Below are 16,866 nucleotides of genomic sequence, written 5' to 3'. Positions count from 1 at the left end.
AAACTCTTATAGGAAAATACCTGGGAAGAGGCTCATGGCATTTCAAATACTTAGAAACTTACTGTAGACAATATTTTGCCATGATAAAAAAAAAAATCTCACTTGAATAGGGTTTTCCGCAAGATAACCTAATTTAAACCAAAAAAATCCATCCATCCATTTTCTTTACCGCTTATTCTCACACGGGTCGCGGGCTGCTGGCGCGTATCCCAGCTATCTTCGGGCGGGAGGCGGAGTACACCCTGAACCGGTCGCCAGCCAATCGCAGGGCACATAGAAACAAACAACCATTCGCACTCACATTCACACCTACGGGCAATTTAGAGTCCTCAATCAACCTACCACGCATGTTGTTTTTCGGATGTGGGAGGAAACTAGAGTGTCCGGAGAAAACCCACCCAGGCAAGGAGAGAACATGCAAACTCCACACAGGCGGGGCCGGGATTTGAACCCCAGTCTTCAGAACTGTGAGGCAGACGCGCTAACCAGTCGTCCACCGTGCCGGCCCCAAAAAATCCCAATAGGTGAATTTGAGAATGCTGAACGTCGAATATGGAGGGGTCAATTGTACCACTATATCACTGTCCTGCTTCCCCGTTTGCACTACGTGTACCGGTACTTCCTTATTGTTTATGTCCTCCGATTTCCCAGAAGGATGTTTACAAGCTGTTATTGCCCTGCTGTTGATTGTAAGCGCAAGCGCAAGTGCATGACTAACCAAAACAGCCAGACAGAGCATTTATTGCTTTGCTAATATGCCTGTGCAGTGATTATATAAATTACTGTAAATTTACATTGTCCACTGTGTGCACTCTCCTCATGCTGAGACCTGTTTGACTCACGTGTGTGTGTTTGTTTGTTTGTTTGTTTTAGACTTTGACAAGGAGACAGTTCCACCAGCAAGAGGCTATATGGGAGCTGCTGCATACCGAGGCCACCTACATTAAAAAACTCAGAGTCATCACTGATGTAGGTCCAACAGAACAGAGACACTGCCCAGACACACAAAAACAGAACAGAGACACTGCCCAGACACACAAAGGTCACACAATGATAGACACCTTTTGTTGGAAGTTGTAAAAGATAATGTGACCTTTGCGCTGGAAGACTTCCTGAAGCATTAAGCAGTCAAATGGATGCAGATTTTGACAAATGTTTCAAATTAAACATTACAGTACTTCTAACATTCCAAGCTTTTCTGCTCTTTGTGATAATTAATGTACTGCATTTGACTGGAAATGCACAGACTAATCCCATGCGTTGCAAATCCACCCATTGGAATTAAACTCAGCAAAAAAACAAACAAAAAAAAAAAAATGTTACTTGAGTTAAAGAAATGTCTTATTTGGTGTGAAAATCCATTTTTTTTGTTGGTATGCTAATTGAATTGTACCTTTTTCATATTTTCTACTACATATAGGCTGCTTGCTGTGACATAATATAGTATTTCCTATTTGATTATAATGCATACTATACGTTATGATGTTGAAACAAATCTCTATAAATTTGAGGAGAATACGCCTGATAACACGTTTCCTATTACAATTGTATTATAGCTTGATACAGAAAAAAATACAGAATTGTTTTTTTGTCTTTACTACAAAGTACGAAATGACAGTGTACACATCTTCACATACATCTTCAAATAATTACTTTCCGTGATCAGAACTTTGCTATTAAATGGCAAAAATGTATAAATGGCACGATACATTTGCCTTTTGAAGTGCACAAGTAGCTAAATTGATCTCAACGGTTTTGTTGATGTCTTTGCAGCTCTTCTTGTGCGGCCTGCTCAACCTTCAGGAGAGTGGTCTGCTCACTGAGGTGGAACCCCCACGGCTCTTCAGCAACATCCAGGAAATTGTTCGTCTGCACACGGCCCTCTGGAACCAGGTCATGCTCCCTCTTTTAGACAAGGCCAGGCAGGCCCGGGCGCTGCTTGACCCCACCGACCTTCAGCATGCATTCAGGACGGTAGGTAGGAGCTTGGAAAAGGCTCCAGTCTAATGCGCCACTGCAACGTCTTCACAGTCACACTGATGCATTTAAATATTGTGTGTAACCGCTGCTACATTAGTGGTGTTCAAGAAATAAAATTTATTGCGTTCGTCAAACTGAATCTGGACTGTAAAGAAAGGTGGGCGTAGTAAAATTCACTGAGACTGTGCTGCAAATATGTCCTTGTATTGACAGCTTCACTGTGATCGGATTAGAGATGCAATGGAACAGCCATCCACGTGTCTTACTGACATGTCACGACTGAGATTTCATATCACAAGTATCACGACCAGAATGATCACAATTATCGGTTTTATCATCATACAGGTATTACTTAAAGAAATTTAAGCAAAAACAAATCACACAAACTCTGCAAAAACATTGTTTTAAAAAAAGAAAAAAGTATTTTAAAGTAAAATTTACGTGAAACTTGTTGCGCATACACATACTGTAGTTAGTCTTCCAGCCGCTCGTTCGCTCTTAATGGAGCTTACTAACTGTTTGAAATATTATATGGTTTATCAGTAGACCTTAAATTGTTAAGGTTTCATCCCTAGTCACAACGACCCTCTAGTTAAGCAGTCTTAAGAGTTTTTTTTTTTTATTGAGCTGAATGAAGCGCACAGTGTAATATTTCCCCTAGTTCTCTTTTGCTTTACATGGAATGGGCCATTCACTGCATGTCAGTGCATTTTTATCTTTCTCCACCAGCAGCTTTCTTCCTCAGGAGACCCAAGTCACTGTTATTATTCGTTTTGGCGGCACAGTAGCAAGCAGCATACCCTGCACTGTCGCGTCTATTCCAGAGTAATACTGGAATTGACATACTGCTGTATTTTGCTGCCAGTTTAAGCACACTGTGGGGCAAATTCATTAAATTATATGGAAAAATAGGGCTGTCAAAATCAGCCTCAGAGCGGAAGCAATTTCTTTAACCACATGCAGCACATACCCTGCCTGTTGTGATCAGTGCGAGTAAATCAATAGGAAGCTAAATACTGTAGCCAGCACACTTCATCCAATGATTTAACAACCCCTCCATGCATGGGACTACTGTATGTCTTTATCAAGCGATAGTGCTAGCCTGACTAAACTGTGCATATACTGAATGTATTGTTGTGTTTATGTGTTCAGTTTGCCTCCAGGTTCAAGCCGTACATCCATTACTGCATGGAGGAGGAAATCTGCATGGAGAACATGCGAGCGCTTCTCAGGGACAATGAGCTCTTCAGGACCTACGTCACCGTGAGTCAACGTGACCTCTTGTTTTGTCAGTCTTGGACCTCCAATGTTATTTGTTCCGATGTGTGGTGTGTAACAAGTCTCTTGTCTGTTAATAGTGGGCTGAGACGCACAAGCAGTGCAACCGTCTGAAGTTGGCAGACATGTTGGCAAAGCCTCACCAGCGGCTGACCAAATATCCCCTCCTGCTGAAGAGTGTGCTCAAGAAGACGGACGAGCTGCCGGCCCGGGATGTCATTGGCAGCATGGTAAGGGGCACATTTACACACGCATTATTATGATTGAAGTAAGCCTGTCGCCCTTCCTAATAATCATGCGTTGCGCTTGAACTCTAGGTGGCCTCGGTGGAGGGCTTCATCGACAGCATCAACTCACACATGCGACAGCGACAGGAGCAACAGAGGCTGGCAACCATTTCTGCCCGCATTGAGTCCTACGAAGCAGTAGAGGGCAGTAGCGAGGAGGTAGAAAAGGTGAGGACAGAAGTTGTAAAGAACCCAGCACAGCAAAGCTTGCTTTTGGTGAATAACTTGCGAGGCACATTATATAAACACTTAACTCAACCACTTGCTTCAACCAGTGGCCAGACTCAAGCCCGGTCTGGGAAATGGCGATCGTACTGTAATAGTACATTGTACATACAGTTAAGTCTAGAATTGGGTCTTTACTGACTTTTGATCACTTGGGAGAGAAAATGCTAAAATTTGTCCCAATTGTCTGTTTATGTGTACCCCACTTTACTCATGGTACTCGATGTACCCTTTCTACAACTCTACAATAACACATTGAGTACAAATATTACAAAACATTTACTGTAAACAGACATACTGAACAATAAACAACATTAAAACAGACTTACAGTAAATATCTTCTATGGTGCAGCATTTGGTGACAATAAACAATCAACTCACATGTTTTCACTCAGATCCTCAAGGAGTTCAACCACTTCGACCTCATGGCTCCGATGAGCGGAACGTCTGCTGAGGAGACTCGACAGCTCCACCTGGAGGGCGCTCTGAGGATGAAGGAGGGCAAAGATAGCCGGGTAAAGCCGATTTCCTCCTGCTTTCAGTCTTTCTGCCTCATTAATTTTAAATGCAACTATCCCTGTCTCCTGCATAGATGGACGTCTACTGCTTCCTTTTCACTGATCTGTTGCTCATCACCAAGCCCGTGAAGAGAGTGGAGAAGGTCAAAATTATCAGGCAGCCTCTCCTCATCCACAACATCGTCTGCAAGGAGTTGAAAGACACAGGTGAGATGCGAGCGACGAGTGTGATTTCTTGTCTCCGTTGTGTGGTATTCAGTGCTGAGGGTGATGACAAATGTCTTCATTTAAAATGAGATAAATTAGTGAGCTCTGAAAAAACTTAACTAGATATGCTCTTATAAACATATATTTCATGAAATACAAACACACAATCTTTCTTTGTAAAGCTGATCGAGCTTCGATCAGAAAATATTTTCATGATTACTCACAACACACGTGCGGGGTAGCTGTCGGGGAATCTAGAGTATTCAATTAACCTACCATGCATGGTTTTGGGGATGTGGGAGGAAACCGGAGTACCCGGACAAAAACCCATGCAGGCACGCGGAGAACATGCAAACTCCACACAGGCAAGGCTGGATTTGAACCCGGGTCCTCAGAACTGTGAGGCAGATGTGCTAACCAGTCGTTCCCGTGCCGCCCACCAGGCTCAGTTTGCAGCTCTTTATTCTTTATTTCAGACCCACGGGGATCCATGTCACAATATAAAATTGTGTGGGTTTTTTTTCACAATTATTCCCAGGGCTCCGTCCCTATACCCAGAAAATAGTGGGGGATTACTAGCATTAAATGTATTATACATAACATAATTAATCAAAGGCAGCATGGGAAGGTAGTGGTTCTGCCTTAGGTGTTAATTTGAGCGTGAATGGTTATTTGTCTGTGTGTGTCCTGTATGATTGGCTGGCAATCACTCCAGGGTGTACCCTGCCTCTCACCCAAAGTCAGCTCACCTGTGACCCCAATGAGGACAAGCACTATATAAATGATGGATGGATGGATGGATGGATATTGAATAGAAATATTCTCAATGTTACGTTACATTTGTATGGATAATACTGTATTATAAAAGAGTCATCAATCAGTTTGTTAGAATGTACGTGGCCGGGACCCTCTGTGCCATCCCCAATGATAATCCAACAATACAACATCCTGCCCTCTCTCATCACTGAAGGCTCCTTCATCGTCATCTACCTCAATGAGTTCAGGAGCGCTGTGGCTGCCTACACGTTCCAAGCCAACAGCGCCCCCCAGGGGCGAAGCTGGATGGAGGCAATCTGCAACGTCCAGGTTTGCTCTGTCGGCATCTCTTCCAGCAGGCAGCGGCAAGGTGACGTTGCTTCGTCTAACTTGTATTTTACACGACAGAACCAACTCCAGAGACTTCGCACCGAGGAAGTGATCCGGCTGCAGAATTCTCTGACGAGTTGCACGGAGGGGGAGGAAGAGCGGGATGAGGAAGAGGAAGATGAGAGCAGCAACTCCAACACAAGCTCACCTTGTCTCAGGCACAAAGATCAGCATAATTTAAGGTACTGGAGGACTGATGGAAGGGACACGTTTACATTAGATATGCCAAGTGACACAAGGTTGACCCACCCTATATATATATATATATATATATATATATATATATATATAATTTATTTTTTTAAACACAGAAGCCCATTTATTCTTCAACAAACCTCTTGGGTTTTTTTTGTTAGCAATGGAGAATGTATTCAATGAACCTAAAAATACTTGTTTTGTAATCATCAGACACACAATAGTCCAATGTACATGTTTGTAAACATTAGACAATTTAGAGTCTAACATACAAATTTTTGTAAGCATTTGAAACGATTTAGTCTTCAGTGAACCTAAACATACGTGTTGTTTCAACATCAGAGACGTATTACTCGTTAGGATTTAGTCATCAGTGCACCTAACAAAACTGTTTTTGTAAATATTGTCTTCAATTTAGTCTTCAATGCGACTAACCATATTGTGTTTTGTAAAACTTGAAGATAATTTAGTCTTCAACAAAGCTAACATACGTTTTTGTGAACATCGGTGCCAATGTAGTCTCCAGCAAATTGTATTGCTGAAAAATTAATTTTTTAGTTGCGAATGGGGAATACATAGACAGATTAGTCCAATATACTGTGTATAATGTATATGTTATTCCCAAAAATAAAGAAAAGTTGGAATGTAGTATGTATGTTTTGAAAACATTTGGAACAATTTAGTTCTCATTGAGCCTAAACGTGTTTGTAAGCATCAAAGATGTATTAGTCTAATGTAAAACATTTTAGAGAGGATTTAGTCATCAATGAACCAATGGAAACAATTGTATTCAGTGCACTTAAATGTCTCTATTTTTGTCAAACCTGTAATGTATGTTTTTGTAAAATGAGGAAACAATTTACTTTTAAATGTACCTAAAAGTACAGTTTCAATATTGAAGCCAAAGAAAACTCTAACAAACATGATTTGTGGAGTTGATTTAGTCTTTAATAGAGCTAAACGTACGGGATTTTGTGAACATGCAGATAATGTACTGTAGTCTTCAGTGAACCTGACAGTTTTTCTTCTGTTAACTTTCAGTCAGTCGGATGGTTCCACTGAGACGTTGTCAGTGATGGAAGTCGACGAGCTGTCTGAGTCGCAAGCGTCTTCTGCTGCCAGCGTTATCCTCGAGGGACACGCCGACACAGCCGCTGGCATCTCCGCCCTGTCGGAAGTTGAGCAGCCTGCAGGTCTCCACAGGACCTCCTCCAGCGCTTACTGTGAGCTGGATCAGGAGGCGGATCCTCAGTGTCGCTCTCTCTCTATGGACAGCGCATACGGTACGCTATCCCCGGAGTCGCTGCTCAGAGAACTTCGGCCCCCGCAAAGTGAAGAAGAGGGTGCTGATGAGGCGGAGGAGGAGGAAGATGTGGAGGAAGAGGAGGATTCTGCATCACTTGGCTCGCAGTTGTCAGTGGCCCAGCCATGCAAACCTCGACGGAGGGCTCATGTACGGTCAAGGCTCCACTGCCTCCAGAAGCTGTCCACTCTGGTCTTATCGCGCTCCGAGGACAACCTCCTACAGCGCCTCCATGGCAAAACGCCGCCCTCGCACAACCGCGCCAACCCACTGCACACGGGCGCGTCCTCGCTGGCGCACAGCAAGAGCCTTTCGGAGCTCGGGAGCAACAGCGTCGACAGCTTCCCCGTCGACCTGCGCCGGGACGTCCTCAACGAGGGCGGGCCTGACGTCACAGGCAGGGAAGCTCAGAGGAAGTCCGAACCGGCGGCCGGCGGTGAGGTGGGAGAAACGTCGCCCAGAGAGAGGAAATCGCCAGCTCAGCAGCATAAGAAACTGACGCTAGCACAACTCTATCGAATACGCACCACTCTGGTCCTCAACTCTACGCTCACCGCATCGTAAGTACCCTCGTTTGCACAGATAGCTTCACTTCTCACAAAAGGTTAGGAAAATTGGGTTTTCAGATGAAATTCCAAGATATATGCACTATGGTGAACCCCTTCGGCACTCACAAATTTTAAAAATTTGAGTAGAACCTTTCCTCCATTATACACTGAAAAATTAACATACTAGCTATATTAATATGGTACCATCTAGTGACATTTTGCTGCCAAAGAACAGTTGAGGAGGTTCATTTAGACAAAAGTAGTCCTTTGCCACCATCTTGTGGCATCTGTAGCAGTTACAGTATAAACCTTTTTTAAGGGGAGCAGCAGTCACTCACAGATTTTTCACCATTTGTGGCAGGGTTTAGTCCCAATAGTGAAGGTTCAATATATAACGTGTGTCTTGTTAGACAACAGAAAATTGTGCCAAAAGTACTGCAATATTGAACAGGTGGACATGTATGTTCAAAAGAATTAACAAGGTCAAATTAATCTCACCTGTAAAGGTTATAGGTTAGGCATTTTAATTTCATCCTGTAATTTCACTCGAAAGCCCAGTGACAATACCTTTTTAGTGTAGATTGAAAGATTGATCAATTGTAGTACATTTGACTGACTAGGTTTTCTCACTTCCACAGGGAGGTGTAACCACCAACCTGCACTCTCTCTCTCGATCTGTCTCTGTTTCTGTCTCTCGACGCCCCCACCACCACTCCGGCACTCGCCATGCCGTGAACACCGACCTTCAGTCGCCCCCACCCCGTCCTTCACCTCTGGCTTGTGGGCAGCCGGCAGGCGAGAGACTTTTTCACTGCTTGCACTTTGCGGAGGATGTAGCACCACTTGGGGGCGCCGCTGACCGTCCCTTCACTGGAAGAGACGCGGGGGTGGGGTCCCAACCTCTGGAACAAGACCCAGGGTGGATGTTGTTGTGACTTTTTGATTTGCTTCAACAAGAGGAAAGATAATTGCACATTTGTTAAGGAAAACAAGAAGAATCACTAAGGAAGTTTGTGCGTGTGTGTGTGTGTGTGTGTGCATGCGTGCGTGCGTGCGTGCCTGCGTTTGTGTTTGACTGATCAATGACCAAAAGTGGACCATACAACCAAAGACGAGTACATCAGTTTTTTTGTTCTAGCTGCTGGCATTCTCGTTTCCATTTTCGGTTAATTTCATGGCCCAGCGAGGTGGGAGTGGGGTCATAGACCACGGCCTAAACGCGAGTAACTGACGTTGTAGGGCTTTACTGCACTACAACGTATTAAAACACACACACACACGACAGTCCCTTGGCTGCGCTTTTTATTGCTGGTCGTGTTTTTGGATTTGTAGCAAGGTTGAGCAAATTCGTTTGGGTGTTGAATATTCCAAGTACGCCAGTTCTTCCCTCCAGACAAAACACACTTTAACACTTAGCTTTCCAAACCAAATAGCGTTTGTCTATTGACTTTTTTGTTCTGGTGATGTTTAATATTTATTTTGTACAAAGGAGTATTAAGGTCTCGCAGAAGAGAAAAAATATATGCTGTACTACAAGTGAAGACACAAGATTAGTTGTAATACCAGGAAAAAAGTAAAATATTAAGGGAATGAAATCATATTAAAAAAAAAATCTATCAGAAATCATTCAAACTATTATGAGGATAAAGTAAACATTTTACAAGGAAATGTTTTAAAAAATAGTCACATTTAGGGGAAAGTCATAAATACAGTATTGAGTCATTTCCACTTGAATTGATCACGTCTCTAGAGAGAGACTCTTGCATGTTCATTTCCCATCGTTGCAAGTTTGTTCATGTAATATGATTTTATTCATGAAATATTTCGAATTGATTCTCATTTTTTTTCCTTTCCAGTAAGGCTCTAATGCTCCTTTGTAATTGTACTTGCTATGTTGTATGTATAAATATAAATAAGATATTGTTGATATTGTTGAGCTTCCAACATTTGTTGATTATTTTTTGTTGACGTAGTCTTAAAATGAGTTTCCTCGTTGGTCACCAATTTGCTGCCAACCAAATCATGTGTTTCCTGATGTTAAAAAGTGTCTCACGGAATAAAAAAAAAAAGGATTCAGAAGTGCGTTGCAATCCCTGCTTTAATGGTTTAATCCACCCTAATGGAGCCAACGCGCATTAAAACCTTTTGGACTCAGACAACAGGTGGCGAAAGAACATTCTTTTTTTTCTTTTTTTTTTTTTTGATGGTGCGAAACGTTGCCGCCTGTAACTCGCTAGGGCAACTGGAAGTGGGCCACAATTGCAACTCAGTTGAATGACTGTGCCCCCAGTGTTCTAAGTAAAAGTAAAGGCATGCTTGGATCAGTTTGGTGTGGAAGAGCAAACCAGTCAGGGGGGGCATTACTAGGTTTCCATCACTTCCTGTTGGTGAAATCCGTCCCAATACCTTTGACCTGACGGCAGTGATTTTTATGCTTATATTAAACAACTTTCATCTGGTCACTTCTGCGACTCAAATGAGGTGACCGTCTGAGAGCAAACGTGGGCCGAGGCAGCGTGGCGGGCCTTGCTGTATTTACAGCTCATTATATCAGCTAATCTCCAGATTACAGCATGTTGCGTCCACACGAGCCGCTGAACTGCGGGAGGAACCACGGCGACGCTCCCGCCTGTGGGATTTGTTGCTTAATCTGGACCCCAGAATCCCACTCACCCATGCACATTTTCACATCTGGACCGCACAGGATTACTGTTGTAATCCTTCACTTTAGAACTATTTTAATTATACCTCGCCGGGCTTTTAATTATGAAAATGCAGATTTCTGCTTTGGTGTGAAAGTAATTACATATCCTTGTCCTATTAGCTTCTGCTAAGTAATTAATCAGGTTAGAACATGTTCATCTTTTTCTCGCTTTTTCTGTAACATGGAACACTTATGGTAGGCGCTCATAAAAAAAATGTGACTTCAAAATGTCTTTCTAAGAATGGTGTTCATGTCCATCGTCCATTGTATGTGCAGCTGGGAAGGGGAGGATAGGGCAAAAGGGTTAACACCACTTGCTGTGGCAGATGTCACAAAGCATGCTGTAAAAAATGTCCGATTAACACAAAGGGGGCACTTTGACAAATCCCGATTATGGGAGCACTTTCCTTTATTAAACTCGGCCCCTGTCCTGCACTCTTTGTCAGAGCAGATTAAAAGCAGGTAGACACCATTGTCTGTCCAAACAATCCCCATATAAACCATCCCCCCCACCCCCTTCTCAGTGCCAGTTTATGGGTCGCTGGTAACAGTTCTCAATCTTCACCACCATCATCGTCATCCTCTCAGTCGGGATGCTGTGATTGGATTTAGGACACTTCCAGTACGGGGGGGGGGGGGAAGAACAGAGAACTAGAGCGTGTTTACAAGTGTGACGCTCGTGGATGAGATAGGCGGCATATGTGGGGAGCGCAACATCTGGCCTCCATCAGGGCCGCGTGCTGTACCACTTTGACCTTCACATTGATGCATGGCAACATCTGGACTGCCTCTCATGCATGTTTGAAGACATGTACAGTTGCAGTCAGATGTTTACATCTGAGGTGTGTCAAACGTTCCAGAACTGGTGACACAAAAGCTACATTTCAAACCCCAACTACAAGTTTTCCCCTTCAATGTCGACCAGGCAATCAACCATGCATCATCAAAGCAGTTGGTTCATTTGGTGTGTGAGAAGTGGCTGCTCCCAATGCTGTGAGCATCTGACTGTTCCTGACCAAGAAGAACATCACCTGGCTCTGTGTGAGTTTTTTTAAATTTTTTATCTTCCATCTTTCCGAAGCTTAAGCATGTCATCAAGGGGAAGAGGGTTCTGGAGAAATCCTTCCAGAAGTGTATCAAGGCTATAGAAGTGCATTAGACTCAAGGGAGATTACTTCGAAAGAGGAAATTTGCAGTTTGAATTTGAAATATATAACTATACATCTTCAGTGAGTTTTCAAAATAAGAATTTGGTGCACACAAAATGTTTTTGGGATTTTTTTTTTTTTTTTAACACGCAGAGGAACAAAAATAAACAAAGGTGCTCACTGATAATTGCTTAAATGTAATATCACCTTGACCAGACAGTTTTTGTAGCCGTCAACAAAGCATTGCACCAGTACCTCCGGTAGAAAAACGGCCCCAGAGCATGATGCTACCACCACCATACTTGACAGTTGGTACATAATACATTTAAAAGCCTCACCTTAACTCCTCCAAATACTTCCGTACCTTCAGTCTCCTCTTTAGCAGGTAAAATGCTTGCTCCGTAGGGTTTGTCTGGAGATTGACTTGGCCTTACTAAAACTGCCCTTGCCCCTGATGAACTCCTTTGTTGTTTAGCAGTGCGTTTGTCTTTATTCTGCTGTTGAAGGATTGCCCTAACAGTTTGATTTAATTTTCCTTTAAATGTTTCTGTGGACTTCTGAATTGCTTTTGCTGATGCCATCATGTGTTACCCGAAAAAGCCATGCAAGCCCAAGTCATGACTTTCTCCACTGACTTTCACAGATGAGCTTCTATATTTGAGATCATGAGCAGGTCTTCCTTTGGTGACGGTTCATCTTTGTCTCATCGTTTTTCCACTCTGTACGTTTTGGCAAATTCTCGTCAGGCCTTTTTTATTCTTCTTGCTTGTGAGTGTTTTTCATCTTATTGTGTAGTATCTGTCCCTTTTTTACGTTCATGACTAGGGCTCTACGGTATGGTCTCAAATTTATGACTATAAATTGAATACCTTCATGGAAAAGGCATATATCACAATATAAATCTATGTGTAAAAATTACAATGGAAGTTTTTCTGAATGGGTTATATAGTCCCTCAGCAAAGCTAAATTGATAAAAACAAATAATAAAAAAACAACAAAATATTCAATGTAATTTTGAGAACATTTATTGTTTAGATCTAAATTCAAATGATGCACTATATGGTCCAAAATACTGCAAACAAACTCATAAGATTGCCCATATTTAATATACTATATATTAATATACTTTTGACCTTATCGGCTCCTCATCCTGGTTGACATGCGGTAATGTACTTATTCATTTTCATATTTTGAGCACGTGTGTTTACTGTGTGGCTGTTATTTTCTGTCTTGACACTAATTAATTTACCTCCTAATTTGCTGTTTATTGTATATTATTTTCTGCTGTAGCGTTGTTCCAGACAGACTTCTGTTTAAAGTGACTGTACCAGTACCCCCCACTTATTCTGGCGTTTTGCTACTCTAGTTTAGTGGTTATCATGTCTTCGCTGTCTTCTTCTGTTCTCTATTCTGGCTCAGTCTGTAGCATGCTTAATTACAGTAGTTACTCCTCATCCTCCTTTAGTGATAATGATACTTGTGATAAGTGTAGCTTTTTCGCCACCATGTAGGCCAGGATTGGTGATTTGGAAGAGCAGATAGGACAGTGTTTAGCAATGCCAGCTAGCTAGCCGTAGATCATAGCTGGTGTGGAGCATGTTAGCTTGACACCTAGCATACCCCGGGAGTTTTGAGCAGCCGGGAAAGCAGGGATGATGAGTGACTATTAGACGTAGATGCATTTGGCCGAGTGTCCTCCCCAGCCCGACACTGCCCTCCCCCCACTGACGGGTGTATGATGCATTAAAACTGGAGGACCTGCAGGGCAGAGAAGGGCGGCAACCAGACCGGAGAGCACAGATGTGCCAGTACCCGGCACGGCGCCGACCCCATCATGCCTCGTGCCAGTCCCCCAGAGGACCCCGAATGAGATGTGGATGTGCCCACTGTGCGAAATATGTACAGTGTGAGTACTAAAAATGTGCAGATTGTGTGAAGAGGCTAGACAAGCGTTACCACGATTGATCGTGAGAGTCCGAATTTATTCTGTCTACAGCATATACTGCGCATACTGCGCACCCCTGTTCATGACTTCCACACTGGCCCTTTTGTGATGTCACCAACAGTTGTTTTAGGGTCTTTTGCAAGATGTTCACCGTCTCTTACTTAGCACACCAGTGTTTTATTATCCATGAAATTACAAATGTTTAACTGATTTATTTCCATCTTATCTCAGTTTCACACTTGCTACCCCCACTCCCCCCAACACACACACACACACACACACACACGCACACACACATTTCGACAGCTCACTGGTTTTCATCTTAGTTCTTAACAAGTACGTACGCAGTAAATGTAGTCTTCACAGGCAAAATCCAAATCTGAAACTTAGTGTTGACGTTTTATCTTTTTCTTCTGGAAGTGACCGTTCCAGGTCGAGATGCCTGACCACTGTTCTTGATACCCCAACAATTTTCTGTTGTTGGACCAAAAGAACAACAATAGTTTTTGGCGTTGGCTTGCCGTGCTCCCACAACGCCTTGCGCTAATCAGCAAGGTGACCAGCCAGCTGCTTTCTGGCATGAATACAGTGCGCAAAGGCGTGGCATATGCTAAAGGATCAAATATCGTTATCCTCATGAAAGTTGTTGTTCCCGAAAATGAAAGAGCATAAGGTCCCACTTTTTCACGCCCCCGTATAAACTGCTCACCTCAATAATTGTATCAGCCGTAAGAAGCTTACTGTCATTACAATATTGTCCCATCCTCAAACATGGACGCACAAATCACTCATCAAATTAAACGGAACTCGTTCAAAGAGAAGCCATGGCGGGATTAATGTGTAAGTCTCCTACATTTAATATTTACAGCGCAGCTACACAATTAATCTGACAATGTGTTTTCTCTAATACCTGCGGCTATCATCAGTGCACGGACATGACTACAACTTGTGACCTAAATAACACCCAGAGGCTACTAGTTACTTTGGTATTTTTTTACATTATTTTTTTGGGGGGGCCAAACCATCATCCCTCATGATGCCACTCAAAACGCTGTGTTTTTCTTTTTCTTTGGTTTTGTGTGTGTGTCTGTGTGTGTTTGTTGTACCCACAGAAAAGTCCAATGATGGCCATAGAACAACAGTAAATGGTACCTAATATGATGTAGGAACATGGTACACATGTCTCTGTCCTGGCTGCTCTGTAATAATAATAATAATAATAATAATAATAATATACAGAGAGACTACAGGAGGCACAGAAAGGCATGGAGGTGAATGTCTTTAATAAAAATAAAGTTCACCCGTGAAGGTTAAAGTGCATTTTATGTTCATCCTGAAATTTCATGAAAAGCCCAATATCTTAATATATTTTTTTTATCAATATAACTTAACAATTCCTTTTAAGTACATTTCAGAGTCTGTGGTTTTGGTTAACCTTTATTTAAGTACAGAAGTTAGATCAGTATTTCAATTTCCAGCAGTCCTTTTTTTTTATTTTTAATTATTTATTTTTTACACTGAGTACTTTTGCCACCTCTGTCTGTTCACTGTCCTAGAGTTTCCTCCAGTCCTTTCATAAATAAAGCATGTTTTTTAAAATTGTATTTTTATTATTATTTTTTAAGCTATTCTTTATATTTGACAGGTTAATCACTGAATGCATGTCTGAGCATGTCTTTGTGTTCTCCTAATGAGTGGGCATAAAGTTGACGTCAGGAACCGGAAATAAACTTGTATTTCCTTCAAAGAAGCATTCAGAGCCACTATCAAAAATCGGTCAAACGAGCACTTTCTGGTAGCAGCGAGAGGATGCTACATCAAGAAGGGGTTAAAAAATTGAACGGGAGCAGGCGTAGCGGTCGTCAACTTGCTAGCTTGGGTGGAGTGAAATTTTGACATGGAGAGCCACAAATTAGCCGAGCTGACGACTCCGGGGGTGGCTGCGTGAGAAAACACCCGCGAAAGAAGCAGCGTCCATAGTGTAGTGTGGTGTCGTAAATTCGACGTAATAAGCAAACATGAGTGATGTGAGCGAGGCGTCGTTGCTGGATTACTTCTACTCTACTTCAGGCAGCTCAGGCAAAGTCAGAAATGCAGACATACTGAAGACATTTAAGCCTTTTATTGGCCACAGTGACGCGCAGTTGCGTGGTAAGTAACACTGGACTCGTAAAGTTAACCAAACGTGACAGTTCTTATCTTCTGTCTGTGTCACAAACAGTTGTCATATTGTGTTCAGTTTGCATGTGTTATGTTCAAAACATTTCTCTTTATATGTTCCCCTCGCCTACTGATTGCTTTTTATTTAAAAAAAAATTTAAAAAAAAGATTCCATGGAATTCCGTTGGAATAGGGGTGGTGTCATTTCCTCCCCCGTTCGGGGAACTTGAATCACTCTTAACTCACTGAGCAGAACGGGAGGGGCCACCATCATGACGCCATCTCCCGCCATGGGCCAAATCAGACTGCCAGAGATGGCAAGAAAATTATTAGAGACCAATGCGAAATAATATATATATTTTTTCTAACGGAATGTTTAAAACTTTATGAACTTAACGCAAGTGCAAAAATTAAACCATTCGAAGTCTGCAGATGTCTGGATCGGTGAAGAAAATCACAGAAACACAATCAATATTCAAACTAAAGAAGAAATTAAAATACTCGGGAAAGAAACTGGGAGCAAAAACTGAGTATAATTAAAGAAGTTCATAAATGGGAAAATAAAAACTTAAAAGATATATACATTGAGAATAAACATAATCAAAACTATCATTCTGTCAAAACTCCTTTCTTCCAGATATTTTCCACCCAGTGAACAAAACAATTATTAAGATGAACAAGTTATGTTTGGTTTGGGGAACAACAAGGGAGGTCATCAAGGCGGAATTCCTTTTCAAAAGCAGAGAATTTGGAGGTATTGGAGGAGTCAAACTTGGCTCCAGATTAAAAGTAGCATTCGTAAAACTCATCTGTGCAGCCATCGCCAGGGAAGCCCCATGGCTCGGTTACATGTCCCTTTGGAGGAAGAGGAGTGGAAGAGCGAGACATGGCCCTGAATATTAATAACATTTTGGAGACTTTTGGAGACAAAGCACAAATGAGGGATTCATTGGAATAGTTTAACTATTACATTTATTTGTAATAAAATAAATAATGATAGATATGATGGACTTACGAAGTATAAATATTTAAATGAATTGTGCACATTTTTAAAAATGGGAACATATCAGCAAACATAAAAGATGTACGTTGGTTGATTTCGGTGGGTAGACTCCCAGTTCGAGCTATGGTTTCATGGAGTTGCTTTGTTAAAGCGAAACAATGTCCAATGATTTACTGCACTGAGGATGAAAAGGAGAAATAAAAGTGCACTTTTGTGTTA

At 42.1% G+C, this 16,866-nt stretch overlaps 2 protein-coding genes across 10 annotated transcripts in view; both read left to right on the top strand.

The window, feature by feature from the left end:
• The window catches only part of plekhg5b (pleckstrin homology domain containing, family G (with RhoGef domain) member 5b), a 91,082-nt gene extending 81,247 nt beyond the window's left edge, over window positions 1–9,835 (top strand). For all 8 annotated transcript variants that reach the window (XM_061686119.1, XM_061686130.1, XM_061686139.1 and 5 more), the window contains 11 exons: window positions 874–969; window positions 1,774–1,974; window positions 3,133–3,243; window positions 3,339–3,488; window positions 3,576–3,713; window positions 4,166–4,285; window positions 4,363–4,495; window positions 5,466–5,581; window positions 5,660–5,823; window positions 6,878–7,699; window positions 8,326–9,835. In XM_061686119.1, coding sequence (XP_061542103.1) covers window positions 874–969; window positions 1,774–1,974; window positions 3,133–3,243; window positions 3,339–3,488; window positions 3,576–3,713; window positions 4,166–4,285; window positions 4,363–4,495; window positions 5,466–5,581; window positions 5,660–5,823; window positions 6,878–7,699; window positions 8,326–8,335 — 2,061 coding nt within the window. In that variant the 3' untranslated portion in view covers window positions 8,336–9,835. The remainder of the gene's footprint in view (window positions 1–873; window positions 970–1,773; window positions 1,975–3,132; window positions 3,244–3,338; window positions 3,489–3,575; window positions 3,714–4,165; window positions 4,286–4,362; window positions 4,496–5,465; window positions 5,582–5,659; window positions 5,824–6,877; window positions 7,700–8,325) is intronic.
• Window positions 9,836–15,238: 5,403 nt separating this feature from the next.
• LOC133407828 (ankyrin repeat domain-containing protein SOWAHA) overlaps window positions 15,239–16,866 on the top strand; it is a 29,734-nt gene continuing 28,106 nt past the window's right edge. For both annotated transcript variants that reach the window (XM_061686108.1, XM_061686100.1), the window contains exon 1: window positions 15,239–15,635. In XM_061686108.1, the coding sequence (XP_061542092.1) occupies window positions 15,503–15,635 (133 nt within the window). In that variant the 5' untranslated portion in view covers window positions 15,239–15,502. The remainder of the gene's footprint in view (window positions 15,636–16,866) is intronic.

The sequence above is a fragment of the Phycodurus eques genome, chromosome 1 (assembly GCF_024500275.1).
Source record: "Phycodurus eques isolate BA_2022a chromosome 1, UOR_Pequ_1.1, whole genome shotgun sequence".
In the NCBI taxonomy this organism is placed as follows: domain Eukaryota; kingdom Metazoa; phylum Chordata; class Actinopteri; order Syngnathiformes; family Syngnathidae; genus Phycodurus; species Phycodurus eques.
The sequence above is the reverse complement of the archived record's forward strand: the minus strand, read 5'-3'. Positions and strand labels throughout refer to the sequence as shown.